This window comes from Sapajus apella, unplaced genomic scaffold, assembly GCF_009761245.1.
Source record: "Sapajus apella isolate SASKATOON/1434 unplaced genomic scaffold, GSC_monkey_1.0 scaffold82, whole genome shotgun sequence".
Taxonomy (NCBI): Eukaryota; Metazoa; Chordata; class Mammalia; order Primates; family Cebidae; genus Sapajus; species Sapajus apella.
The window spans coordinates 8,706,675-8,719,902 of NW_022437022.1; the positions used below are offsets into that span (position 1 = coordinate 8,706,675).

The following is a 13,228-nucleotide window of genomic DNA, read 5'->3' on the forward strand; positions in this document are numbered from 1 at the left end:
TGGCAGAGGTCCCTGTTAGCAGCATTCAAGTCATAAATTCTTAACCAAATGATTACTTTTCTGTTTTTCAACTTAATTTGATAGTTAAAAAAATGAATCAAAACCCAAAACTTAAGAGGAATAACTAGTAATTGCATTTGATCCAGAACAGATGGCTAGTCAGATATTCCAAGGTTCTCTTCATATCTGAAAAGAAATAAACCCAATTTTTAAAAAGACAAAAACATTTAATAGGTTTCATGTGCAACTTCAGTACAAATGTTCACTTCAAAAAATATTACCGGATTTTATTAATCACTAGTCCCCCAATAATCTTTGCAGCTTTTCTTCCCAATGAAATGACTTCATTGTAAACTGAACGCTTTGATACATTATTTTGTTTATACTTATACACACATTAGGGAGAATTTTATTATGTGCCTTGAACTTCAACAACTTTAAACTGTTATAGGAATTGCTTGAGCTGATGTCCTAATTCAGCCATTAACCAAAACAAATTTTAAGAATAGGCAAGAAGTGTGAGAAGATGGTGATGTAAAAGGGACTACACTTGGGATGAGGGAGACAATGGTGAGCTGTCAAGGACCTAATGTAGTCCATCATGTTAGAGAACAGCAGTAACAAAATAAGCTACAAGGTCACAGTTAGAAGTCCTGGGTGGTAGCATCAAAGACGAAACCTTTAAAAAACCACAGGATGAAATCCCCAAGATGGCAGCTGCTCACTGTCAAGATTATTTAATCAACTCTGCTGCTGACCTGGGAATGATACCAACTAGTAAGCATTGATTTCAAAAATAAGGCAATTCCAATTGTCCTCTTTTTTTTTTTAAAGAGAATTCTGGTTGAAAACCACATATTACCAACTCAAAATCCAATCTGTGTTGTTCACTAAATTTGACAGCCATGATCAAATAATATTTAACTGTTAAACTCCTTGTACCTTTTTGGATTCACTTCCCCAAGTCAACATAATTCTGTGTGTTTTTACTTACTGTCAGACTCTGAAGAGCTACTTAGGAGATGAGCACCTATCTTAACAGAAATTTTATTCTCTGTCCCATTTATTTGCTCTCTGGAACAAAGAGAAAACCTAAAAATGAGATCTATTTCCAGCACTGCAAGCAATAGAGTAGCTCACTTTTCCTGACTGGTTGTTACATTTGTCTGTTTTCAAATTTACCTCCTTTTTGGTGACAAAAGAGGTGATAAGGAAAAGAGCATTTGAATAAATTCTTCAATTTCACTTCATTTCTGACTCTTGCTTGTTAGTAGCGATGTGCATCTTGGCAAATCAGCTTCTCCAAGCAACCCATCTTGCGCTCTCCCCTAAACTCTGTTAAGGACCATTCTGTTTGTTTCTCGTGTTTGTTATGGAGGTAAATATCACATGAAGCACATAAATGCTGCCAAAGGCATCCTGATCACCTAAACACTGCCTTTTATGTCTGGTCAACTATGCATCTTATCTGTTTAGCTCTGTGGATCACGGATTCCTTTTTCATTTATCCTTTTCCTGGTATTAGTCTTCAGATGAAAAGAGATGCCTGTTGTAGCTTTTGTTTTGATTGCCAGATTTAAGTAATCCACAGTACATCTTGATAGTGACAGTGAAAACTAATTCTGAAATTCCAGAGGTCTAATTGGTAACAAGAGAGTGGCACAGCCCAGGCAAGATGATCCTTACCATCCTAGTGGTGAGCATTTAGGACAGACATTCCTAGTCATGTGAGGAGCAACACTTTATCACTGCCGTACGAGTCTATGACATGAAAGGCTCCCAGATACAAGTGACACAATAAGATTTCACCAGTGAACTTCTTATTAAATAGCCAAAACACGATATCTGCTCCAAATGGATGCTAGACCTTGTAATATTACCATAAAAATGTAAAACACTATGGTAATGTCTTTTTCAATTATTGAATAGGTAAAAAGTGGTGTTGGAAATGTGGGGAAAATGAATAGGCAAGAAATAAACCTAATAAACATACAGACAAGCAAACCCAGAAACACTGCCCTGGGGATTCTTAGATGCAGGGACACATAGTGCTTTCCATCCTGAAGCTCCAGCCGGACAGACGAGGCTGAAATACTCTCCATTTTCTAACAATGAGAATCAATATCCAATGCCAGCATGAGTTTTCACACTGTGCTTTTATGTGGTATGTATGGAATATAAGTGGAACAAAGAATCCACGAGGCTTCATTTAATAAGGACTAGATGGTGGATAAAAATTGGTTTCAGTAGCATGCCACGGCCCAGGATTATAGTAATTGATAGGGCATGCAATGTCTAAGAGATGGCACAGGAGTCTTCAGCGAGTTTAAGCCAAGGTTAAGCTTATATGTATATGCTTTAGAGGCAAAACGGTGTATGACACCAGCTTCCCGGGATTCACGCATCAAGGTTAATACACATGGACACGGTTAAACACGAGGGCTCATGGGAATGTACAGTCTAGTCATGAGGTTGACCTATTTGCTGCTTCCAACTCTGACTTTTTGTAACCTTGTTTAAGTGGGCCGGGACAGCTATTAATGGTCCCAACGACCTCTTTCTCTAATCCTTACTTTATACATCAACCTTCAGGCAGCTCTCCAAAATGTTATTCGAAATCTGTAAAATACAAATAAAACAAAAGACAAAAGACAACATGAACTGAACGACAATTTAAAAATTGAATGTGCAAGAACTTCTCGGGCCTCATCAGCTAGATGTCCTTGCTTAAAATCCATACACCAAATTTAACAGGAAGGTTCTCATTCCTTTAAGAGGAAACTTCAGATGAACAAGTCTTGAATGAAATATCTTTTGGTGGCTAACCATCTTACTGAATAAGAGACACAATTTTTGTAAACTACACAAGAGTGACAGATGCACAAATGTTTTAGCCAGTGTGCCTTTAAATAGGTGTGTCTTCTGGTGGAGCAATGCCTAGAGGAAGGAAGGTATGCCTTCTGCAGGAGGGCGGCCTTCAGAGCCGCAGAGTCATGTTTTTGCCAGTGGATCAAATACCTGCAGTGCTGTCCTCTTGTCTTGGTCACTGATTGTCACCCAGTGACCCGAGGTTTTGTGTTCATGATCTGGTGGCAGCTCCGCCTTGGCAGCTGAAGCTCTAGTTGATGCTGGGTCTGTGGGAGCCCTTTCGGGGATCCTGGTCCCTGAGTCCAACGGGTCTGAGCTCTTAGAAGGCCAAGCGTTATTCAACAGTGTAGGGTGGTGAAGAAGGTTCCAGAAGGGGTCCTGATAATCGCCAAGAAGGGGGACTGCCCCTGGCTTCATTGCTTTGGTGCCATTGCTGTCGGGGCTTATAACAGAGGAAGTGCTGAGAAAGTCCCCTTGTGGGAAGGCAGTGCCTGTGTCAGGTGGGTGACCAGAGGTGCTGTCGCTACTGTTGTAAGTGAGGCCCTGGAGGAGCTGGCTATTGCTCTGCAGCACCTGCAGGTGGAAGGCTGCGGGGGCTGACTTCTTCCTCCTTGGGGGGACTTTGGGCACAAGAGATGGCACCTCTGGAGGTGGTGGCATGGAGGCTCCTGCCACAGGAGGGGCTTCATCTGATGCTGGCTTTCCATGGCTTGGCCTCCTCTCTGCAACTTTCCCAGGCTGAAATGTTCTTGGTTTGGGAACAGGAGGGACTTGAGGGACTGTGGTGACAGGAGGGGTCTCAAGGCTTGTCTCTGGGGGCCCGATTGTAAAATGGCAAGGCTGTTGCTCAAACTGTTCTTCCGGTGACAGAGGCTGAGAAAAAGTAGGACAAAGAGTGTAAATAAGAAGCCAACACCTGGGAAGCTGAAGATCAGAGAACACTGAGTGGTCAGCAGAGAACAGAGATGAGACCAAGCTGACATTCTAGCAAATTCAAGATTTGAGAATGTGTGGGATGCCAGAATGTGACCAGGTAAGAAAAAGCACAGGAGAAACACACATTTATCAGGTCACACCAGCAGGTCCAACGAAAATGAGCGGAAATTCTAAAACCAGGGCCATAGTAAATAATCAGAGACAAACTTCTCTTTGTCACTTTAGGAAATGGGGTTATGCTTTTCCCTTACTGAAAGTAAGGGAAACTCTCTGAAAACACTCTGAAAATGCAGCCTGGGCTGATGTATGGTCTGGACCACGCTAGGGTGAAGTAACTTGTGTTATAATACTAAGCTAATTGAAGAACTAATGGATATACTTTCTCCTTGAATTTTTTTGTTTCTGTTTTTTTTTTGAGACAGAGTGTCACTCTGGAGTGCAATGGTGTAATTTCAGCTCACTGCAACCTCTACCTTCTGGGTTCTAGCGATTCTCCTGCCTCAACCTCCCTAGTAGCTGGCATTACAGGCATCTGCCACCATGTCCGGCTAATTTTTGTATTTTTAGTGGAGATGGGGTTTCACCATGTTGGTCAGGCTGGTCTCGAACACCTGACCTCAGGTGATCCACCTGCCTCGGCCTCCAAAAGTGCTGTGATTACAGGCGTGAGCCACTGCACGTTGCTCCCTGAATCTTTTATACTTAAATATTGGTAAAAAATGGAAACCTTTACACTGCCTTGGTTTTGATTCAGATCTATCACAAAGAAAACAATTGCACAGTCAAAATGAAGCTTTCATACAGAAATGGAGATCAGTAGGCTAGTTAAACATTGGCATTTCAGAATTCTTTCTGGTTCTCTAGAAAACAAACTAAAAAAAATATATCTTTTCCAACAGCCTTTTACTCTAACTCCTGTGCAGCAGGTTGGGAAAATGAATCCATTTCTGCTTCTGGCTTTCACAAGAAAAGACAAAGCAGGTGGTCCCCGACTTAACAATGGTTCCACTTAGGATTTCCACTTTACCCCAGGTCACAAGCGCTTATGTTCCGTAGAAAGCAAACTTCAAATCTTGAAGTTAGACCTTTTATTTTTAGTATCATAAAATAGGCTGTGTTAGATTTTTTTTTTTTTTGGCCCAGCTGTAGGCCAATGTATGTGCTCTGAGCATGTTTAAGCTCAGCGAGGCTATGACGTTTGGTAGATTAAGTGTATTAGATGCAATTTTGACATGATAATTTTCAACTTATGATGGGTTTATTGGGGACATAACCCCATTTTAAGTCGAGGAACATCTGAACAGGGAAAAGGGGGAGGAAAAAGGTCCACTTTGTAAGGAGGCATGGACGAGGGATGGACGGCAATGAGCCAACGTGGGATGGAAGAGCAACCCAGGAAATACAAAGCAAGTGCTGCCAAGAGTGAAGCCAAAGTCCCTGCTCACACTCCCTTGGGGGGAAGCGGCGCCACGCTGCGATGACCAGGGAGGGATTACCGAGGGTCCATTACTAGAACACTGAGATCAAACGGAAGATCCAGATGTGTCTACAGATGCCAGTCTTTGGGCTGCTACTGTCCTTACAAACTCATGTCTTTGAAGCAGTAAGCAAGGCTGAGAAGCTTGAGAGCGAGAGCAAAAAACAATCTGCAAGAAAAGCGTCAAGAAAAGCTGTGGAACCTCACGTAGACCGAGGCCGCACGAGAGCCTGTGGACCTGGCGAATCTGGGAATCGGTTACTGTTTTTCTAATGCCTTGAAACCACGTGCACACAACACAGACCACACGCAAATGGACGGTACCAGAACACGTGGGGAAAAGCATCCCACTGTGGTTCCCCCTGGGGATCCAGAACACTTAGGAAGCATAATACCTCCAAGCTGTTCTCGTCACACTGACAATCTGCGAGACAGCGGACCCCTTGTTCTTCTCAGCCAGAGCCAAGACACAGTAGGGCATGAGGGAGGAGGCAGTTGTCAAACCCTTCCCCAAAGACACGCCTGTGCCTGGAACTCATGAACGAGAGGATGTCCATAGGTAACTAGATTTTTTGTCTGCGAGACACAATTCTTCACGAGACACCCGAGCGACTTAGGAGTAAGAGGGTTCATGCTACCAGGTTGTTACCTTTCCTGTCCTTCTAAAGGTTGGCTTCTTGATGGCAGGAACTCTGGGTGGGGGCCGGCGGGGCAGGAGCGGGGGTGCCTGTGGGGTCTCTGGTTTGGCTGCCCCTGGTATGGGCTCTGGTTCAGAGGATGCTTGGTCCCTTGGGGCCATGGTGTTGAAGGCTTCTTCTGTGGTGCCTGAAACATAAAACCACATGGCGGCAGTGTCAAGGGCGAGGCAATTCACTGCATGATTTCGTCTTTAGACAGTCTACATCCTAAGGGTAATTTACGAATTCAGTGTATTTCAGGACTAACCAGCTAGGTTCAGCACCAGCTTTTTTCACTATTTATTTTTTAAGATGGGATTGTGCTGTGTCACCCAGGTTGGAGTGCAGTGGTGCGATCACACCTCACTGCAGTCTCAACCTCCCAGGCTCCAAAAATTCTCCCACTTCAGCCTCCTGAGTAGCTGGGATTACAGGTGAGTGCCACCATGCCCAGCTAATTCTTTTTCATTTTTAGCAGAGATGAGGTCTCACTATGTTGCTGGAACTCCTGGGTTCATGCAATCTTACCTCAGCCTCCCAAGTGGCTGGGACTATCGGTGCGAACTACCATGCCCAGCTAATTTTAAATTTTTTGGGCAGGGTGCGGTAGCTCACGCCTATAATCCCAGCACTGTGGGAGGCTGAGGTGGGCTGATCATGAGGTTAGGAGTTCAAGACCAGCCTGGCCCACGTGGTGAAACCCCATCTCTACTAAAAATACAAAAAGTAGCCAGGTGTGATGGTGTGTGCCTGTAGTCCCAGCTACTCGGGAGGCTGAGGCAGGAGAATCACTTCAATCTTCTCCTCTGGGAGGCAGAGGTTGCAGTGAGCTGAAATTGCGCCACAGCACTCCAGACTGGGCGACAGAGTGAGCCTCTTGTTATAAATAAATAAATAAAATGAAATAAAATAAATTTTTGCCTTGAACTCCTGGACTCGAGCAATGCTCCTGCCCTGGCCTCCCAAAGTGCTGGGATAATAGGTGTGAGCTACTGTGAGCCATAGCCCCAGCTTTTCACATTCACCTTCCTAGCAGGGGTGGTGATCTGGGGTCTGTGGATAGTCTGGATGCAGACCAGTGAGACCCTGAGATCATATGCAAAGTCTCATGTGTACTTACCTTTCTCAGGGGAGATGATCCAAATACATCCAAATCTCAGTGGGGCCATGACCAAGAGCGTGTTAAGCTGGGACTGTAGGTGGATTTCAAACCTCTAGTAACATCTGCATCCCTAGTTTTTGTTTTTTTAAACAGCTTTATTGCGATATAATTCACATACTGTGAAATTGACCCTTTTTAAGTGTACCCTTCATTGTTTTTAGTATATTCACTAAGTTGTGCAACCATCACTACATCTAACTCCAGAACATTTTCATCACACAAAAAAGAAGCCCCACACCTTCAGCAGTCACTTCCCACCCACGCCTCTTTCCAGACCCTGGGAAGCATGACGCGCTTTCTGGCCCCATGAATTTCCTGGCTGTGGCCATTTCATAAAAAGGGATGGTACACTATGTGGCCTTTTTTATTTTCCTTCTTTCTTTCACATAGCATAATCTTTCCAAGATCCACCTATGAGGTAGTATGTATCAGCACTGTGTTCTTTTTTAATGGCTGAACAATATTCCACTGTATGGATGGACCACATTTTGTTTATCCATTTATCAGCTGATGGAAACTTGGGTTGTTATATCCATAGTTTTAGTTATTTTTCTAAAATAAAAAAAAACCATTTGTGGCAGTATCATTCTACAACAGTAGTTCTCAACCTTTTAACTCATGCCCCCTTAAATATTATTTGAGAATTCCAAAGCAGTTAAACATGCTGACTAAAAGGAAATTAGGCAATGGTGATTGCTTACGCCTTTTCAAAGGGCACACTCAGCCGGGCGTGGTGGCTCACGCCTGTAATCCCAGCACTTTGGGAGGCTGAGGCAGGCGAATCACCTGAGGTTGGGGGCTTGAGACTGGCTTGGCCAACATGGTGAAATCCTGTTTCTATTGAAAATACAAAAATTAGCTGGGCATGGTGGTACACGGCTATAGTCCCAGCTACTCAGGAGGCTGAGGCAGGGGAATTTTTTGAACCTGGGAGGCAGAGGTTGCAGTGAGCTGGGGTTGAGCCACTGCACTCTTGCCCAAGTGACAGAGTGAAACTCAGTCTCAAAAAAAAAAAAAAAAAAGGCACACTCTCCTCTTGCCAAGGGATATTCTGGAACAAAGCCAAGGCCAAATGTAAAAGTGTAAATTACCAGTGATTATGAATGAAGCCGGGAGAGCCCAAGGTGATTAATGTGGGTTCAGTGAAGTAACCGCAACAGAAAACAGACAGGATGGTGGGAAAGAGGTCCCTGCCTGACACTAAAAACTTTACTTACACTTGCCAGCCATTTAAAAGGTAGATTTTGTGCCTGAAATTAGGACAAACAATGTAACTGTGTCTTTTTTATAAAGCTGGCAGAATGACTTAGTGCCAGCAGCATTAACCTGTTTTTAAAATTCAATTTAGTTTATTTCAGTCTCTCCTCTAGATGCTGCTTAAGAGCCCTGGGATGATTTTCATACACACACTGAATTTTAAATGGACAATCAGTATAGATTTATATAAAATGTTGCTAAAGGATGCTTTCATTTAATGTCACCTCCAGAAGAATAAAAAGTTATTTTCGTTTCTAGACCACTTTTAGTGGGGAGAGGAAAAGAAAAGGAGGATCGGGTTTCCCCTTCCAGCAGAAGACCTACCTCCTCTGGCTTCCAGGAGACACCGGATTGCTGCTTCTGCCTCCTGGGCATTGGTGGTTTTGATCTGCTTGACATTATAAGGTTTACTTATTCCAGTCCGAGCCTTGGGCTTGAGGGCAGAATGAGGAAGAGCAGAGTATCAGCACAGGCAGGAAGACAGCCTCACGGATGCATCTGCTACCTGCGGGTCTGCGCAGGGCTCCCCCAGACTATGCTGCCCATACAAACTCCAGCCTCCACCGCACCCTGCCATCCTCTCTTCCCCCAGGAGCTCTCCCTTTCCAACAAGAGCGCCATACACTAGAGACCTAATGAACCTTGTCTCCAAAGCTGCGTGGTTACAGATTTTTGTATATGGACTGACCATCTTCTGTCTTTATCTCAATAACCAGGTTAAAGTCAAGAAAGCAAAATCAGAGGCCACTCTTTCCATGGTCTGGCTGAGTTATTAAAATATATTCCAGATATGTGTTTCTTTAAAAGTGCCTTATTTTTATTTTTTGAGATGGAGTTTTGCTCTTCGTTGCCCAGGCTGGAGTCCAGTGGCGCAATCTTGGCTCACTGTATCCTCTGCCTCCTGGGTTCAGGCGATTTTCCTGTCTCAGCCTCCCATGTAGCTGGGATTACAGGCGCCCGCCACCACGCCCAGCTAATTTTTGTATTTTTAGTAGAGACAGGGTTTCACCATGTTGGCCAGGCTGGTCTTGAACTCCTGACCTCAGGTGATCCACCTACCTCGGCCTCCCAAAGTGCTGGCATTACAGGCGTGAGCCACCACACACGGCCAGAAGTGCTTTTTCTTCTTCATCCAGCATCTGGGTTGCCTTTCATGACCTATTTTCACTACTGTAAACCACTGGCCTCCAGTCACCCCTCCACTTGCCAGGGCTGCACAAGCACCTGGCCAGGCCCAGCTCCCCAGAGGCATCCCGGGCACGGCATCCTCCCCCAGCACCTGGCCTCCCCTCTCTTCCTTCTACTCCCCTGCCTTCACCTGCTCTCTTTCCCAGCAGTTCATAGAACCCTCTGGAACCCTGCACCTCCATAATCCTCTACAGCTGTTACTGTTACTAGTGTGTTCCCCAACTTCATTATTTAGATGTCTTTTTAGCCTGTTCTCTCAACTAACTTGACTCCAGAATGATCATCATTTTCCCAGGATGACAATCTGAATTTCTCCCCTTTTCCCTTCTACCAAGAAATGCTCTGTCCGTACACTACGGGCAGAGGCAAGAATGGGAAGAGAGAGAAATGGATGAGTCTGGAAACCAGGGATACTTGGGATTTTTCATCAAAAGCGATTTTCTCTAGAACACTCCATACAACCATTTAAAAGCCCTATGGAGGACCTTCGAGGGTATAGGTTATGGGGTCTGGAGATGTGCTGGTGAGCAGGAAGAGGGGTTAAAGACACGTAAATCTATATATTTGCTGGGAAGAGAGATCCCATACTCTCCCGCAGCAAAACCCTTGGGTGTGAAATGAGTGCAGAAGAACTCACTGGTTGCTGAGGTGCTCCTGGCAGGAGTCTCGCCATCTGCAAAATCGAATACTGCCCATGGGTGCCGGAGGAGATGGAAGCATCTGAAGCCGACTTTTTCACCATTAAACCGGCTGTGAAAACCAAGGAGTGCAGAATCTCAATCTCAGTGAAGCAGTTTCCCAGCCAGCTGCCAGGAGCCCGACTAGACGAGGCGGATGTCCCAGCAGACCACAGGCACGGCGAGGTCCGAGAACTCACTCGGCACCTCGGGTGCCCACAGAGCTGGGCCCTCCTGGGCTCCCTATGGAGTTTCTCACTAGATTCTGCCAGCGTCTGCCTATTGATGTCGATGATCTGGAGACGCATTACTGGAATGCAAACCTTAATCCTGGGGAGCCAGATCTGATATAAAAACCAATTGATTTTGAAATGGTTCCAAATACTATTACTAGGAACAATTTTTTTTTTTTTTTTGAGACGGTGTCTCACTCTGTTGCTGCCCAGGCTGGAGTGCAGTGGCCCAGGTGGAGGTTGGCTCACTGCAACCTCCACCTCCCAGGTTCAAGCAATTCTCTTGCCTCAGTTTCCTGAGTAGCTGGGATTACAGGCTCCTGACACCACGTCCAGCTGATTTTTGTATTTTTTTTTAGTACAGACAGGGTTTCATCATGCTGGCCAGGTTTGTCTAGAACTCTGACCTCAGGCGACTTGCCTGTCTTGGCCTCCCAAAATGCTGGGATTACAGGTGTGAGCCACTGTGCCTGGCCCAAGGACCAGATTTTTAAAATATTTTGTGGGGAAGAAAATCTTTCAAAAACACAAGCCTGGGCAACATGGTGAAACTGTCTCTACAAAAAAAACAGAAACAAAAACAAAAACAATACCACACCACCAAGACTGGTGGCACATGCCTGTGGTCCTAGCTCTGAGGCGGGAGGACTGCTTGACCCGAGGAGGTCAAGGCTGCAGTGACTGTGAGATCCCTGCACTCCAGCCTGGGCAATACAATAAGCCCATCTCCAAAAAAAAAAAAAAAAATCCAAAGCAGGGGAATAAACTGTTAGATTATACTTTTAAATTATACTTGCAGCCATTAACAAATCATGTTTTAGAACATTTAATGACACAGAAAATATAGCCGGTTAAATGAAAGACAATTGACCAGAGAAAATAGGTATTAATTCTGTTAAAAAAAAAAAAATACGTTGCTACAGATAAATGTAACTGGAAAAAGAAGTCTTTTGTAATAATTTTATCTGAAGGTCGTCAAGTGAATTTTAAAATTTTGTTCTTTATAGTTATCTCCAAAATTTCCACAATAATAGATGACTTAGATATGTTATGTTTAGGTTATTTTTATATCTGGGCATGAGGCTTGCCACTGGTTACTACCGTGACGTCAGCTGCGATAAGCCCAGTTCTGAAGTAACGGCTTAGGAAGATCTAAATCTGATCATTGCATTTTTGGGGAGGGAGAAGGAAACAGTGGTGGGAAGATGGAAGCTGATCAAAAGCACATCACAGCTTTGCTTTCTCGGCAGCAGAGCGAGGACTGCGCAGCAGCTGAGGAGAGACGCATCTGACTGCGAAGCTCAGTCCCTCCCACGGCTGCGCCCGATTCTGCATGCTCTAAGGCTGCCAAGGGACAGCAGCTTGACGCCAAAGCCCAGCTCCAGGGTGAAGAGCAGTTTTGGAAAGGAACCGTTTAACGTGCCATGAGAAACACAACTAGCCCTGACGTCAAACACGTCCTGGATTTACAACAAAAAGGAGCCCCAGGAGGAAGAGGCCCTGTGGGGACCCGAAGGCCAGGAGAAGTGGATTCCAAGCCGTGTTTTCAGTAGCAGGGAATGCGCAGTTATTCCCGGCAGGCATCCAGGGAGCTGAAAGCAAGCAGAGTCTTACTTGGAGGGGGGGGGTCTCTGCGGGGGGTGAGGTGGCCGAGGCCGGTTGGGGACCGACAGAGACCTGCTCGGAGAACGGTGGCGGAACTCCCCGACGGCTTCCAGCGCCCGCTTGAGCTCCACCAGGTCTGCGTCATCTGGAGGACATGGCGGGGCGTGAGTACAACAGTCTGTCCACACTCAGGCATGTCAGACACGGGTCTGAGCATAGGAGGCTGCGTGTGGCAGGGGGACCTGGTGCAGGACAGTTGAAGGCTCTGTCCAGAAATGGGCACTCCTGTCTGCTGGCGAGGGGTGGGGGCGGGGAGGGTACCCAGTGCCTGCTTGGAACATTCACTGAACCATGGACAACATGTGTTTCTCAGACTTGAGAGACACTGAGCTATTTCAAAGCATTTCAAAGCGTGTTTTCTTGTGAAATAACAAGACTCGCGCAGAGTGGAGGAGACAGTTGCAAACAGCCCCTGAGGGTCACCCAACCATGGGGAGGCGTTTTGAATTCCTCACTCAACACACTGACTGAGGAAGCTGAGGGTACTCTCCCTGCTCTGGCAGCAGGGCAGTCTGGCACGCAGTGGCCAGTGCTTAGGACTGGGCATCCTGCTCCCTTGTCAATTCCCAAACCCTGTGGGCCCGTGGCCGGCCACTCCCAAGGGTCTGCCATTCTGACCTGCCCTGCACGCACCTTCCAAGAGGCTGAGGAGTCCTGAGAAGGCAAGGCTCCTGCTTCACTACAGATCAAATCAGCAGCCTTTGGGCCGCCCCACAGCATGGCCCTCTCCAGTTCACTTTGGCTCAGACACCCCACTCCTCATATCCAGCAGCTCCACCCCATGTGTCCTGGAGGCTGGAACTGGGGAAAAGCAGGATTTCTCCTACAAATGGGAATGGCTGAATAACCCCATAGCATCAAGGGAAGACCCTCTCAATGCCCACCAGGTAGCAAAGCCACCCATGTGTCTCGTGTCGCTCTATTAGCTTCTTCATGCAAAGGAGAACCTGTGCTCACACGTACACTAGCTCCAGAGGCTGCCTGCATGATGGTCACTCCCAAGAAAAGGGTCCTTCTCATGGGAAGAGCACATTCCTCCAGCCACTTAGCTCCAGGGCAGACGCCCCTGGCAGGAGCAACACACAGAA

General features: G+C 45.9%; 1 protein-coding gene and 1 long non-coding RNA gene across 8 annotated transcripts in view; one reads left to right on the forward strand and one right to left on the reverse strand.

Moving 5' to 3' along the window:
* Positions 1-211: 211 nt before the first annotated feature.
* The window catches only part of SYNJ2 (synaptojanin 2), a 118,798-nt gene continuing 105,781 nt past the window's right edge, over positions 212-13,228 (reverse strand). For 4 of the 7 annotated variants that reach the window (XM_032253206.1, XM_032253205.1, XM_032253210.1 and 1 more), the window contains 4 exons: positions 10,203-10,315; positions 8,702-8,810; positions 5,931-6,106; positions 212-3,741 (listed from right to left, as the gene is read on the reverse strand). In XM_032253206.1, coding sequence (XP_032109097.1) covers positions 2,992-3,741; positions 5,931-6,106; positions 8,702-8,810; positions 10,203-10,315 — 1,148 coding nt within the window. In that variant the 3' untranslated portion in view covers positions 212-2,991. Of the gene's footprint in view, positions 3,742-5,249; positions 5,451-5,930; positions 6,107-8,701; positions 8,811-10,202; positions 10,316-12,090; positions 12,226-13,228 lie in introns of all 7 variants that reach the window. The other 3 variants (XM_032253211.1, XM_032253208.1, XR_004261294.1) reach the window with 3 other exon arrangements.
* Positions 3,740-11,932, forward strand: LOC116533446. The gene is made up of 2 exons (XR_004261295.1): positions 3,740-3,901; positions 11,726-11,932. It is a non-coding gene; the product is annotated as an uncharacterized LOC116533446 (long non-coding RNA).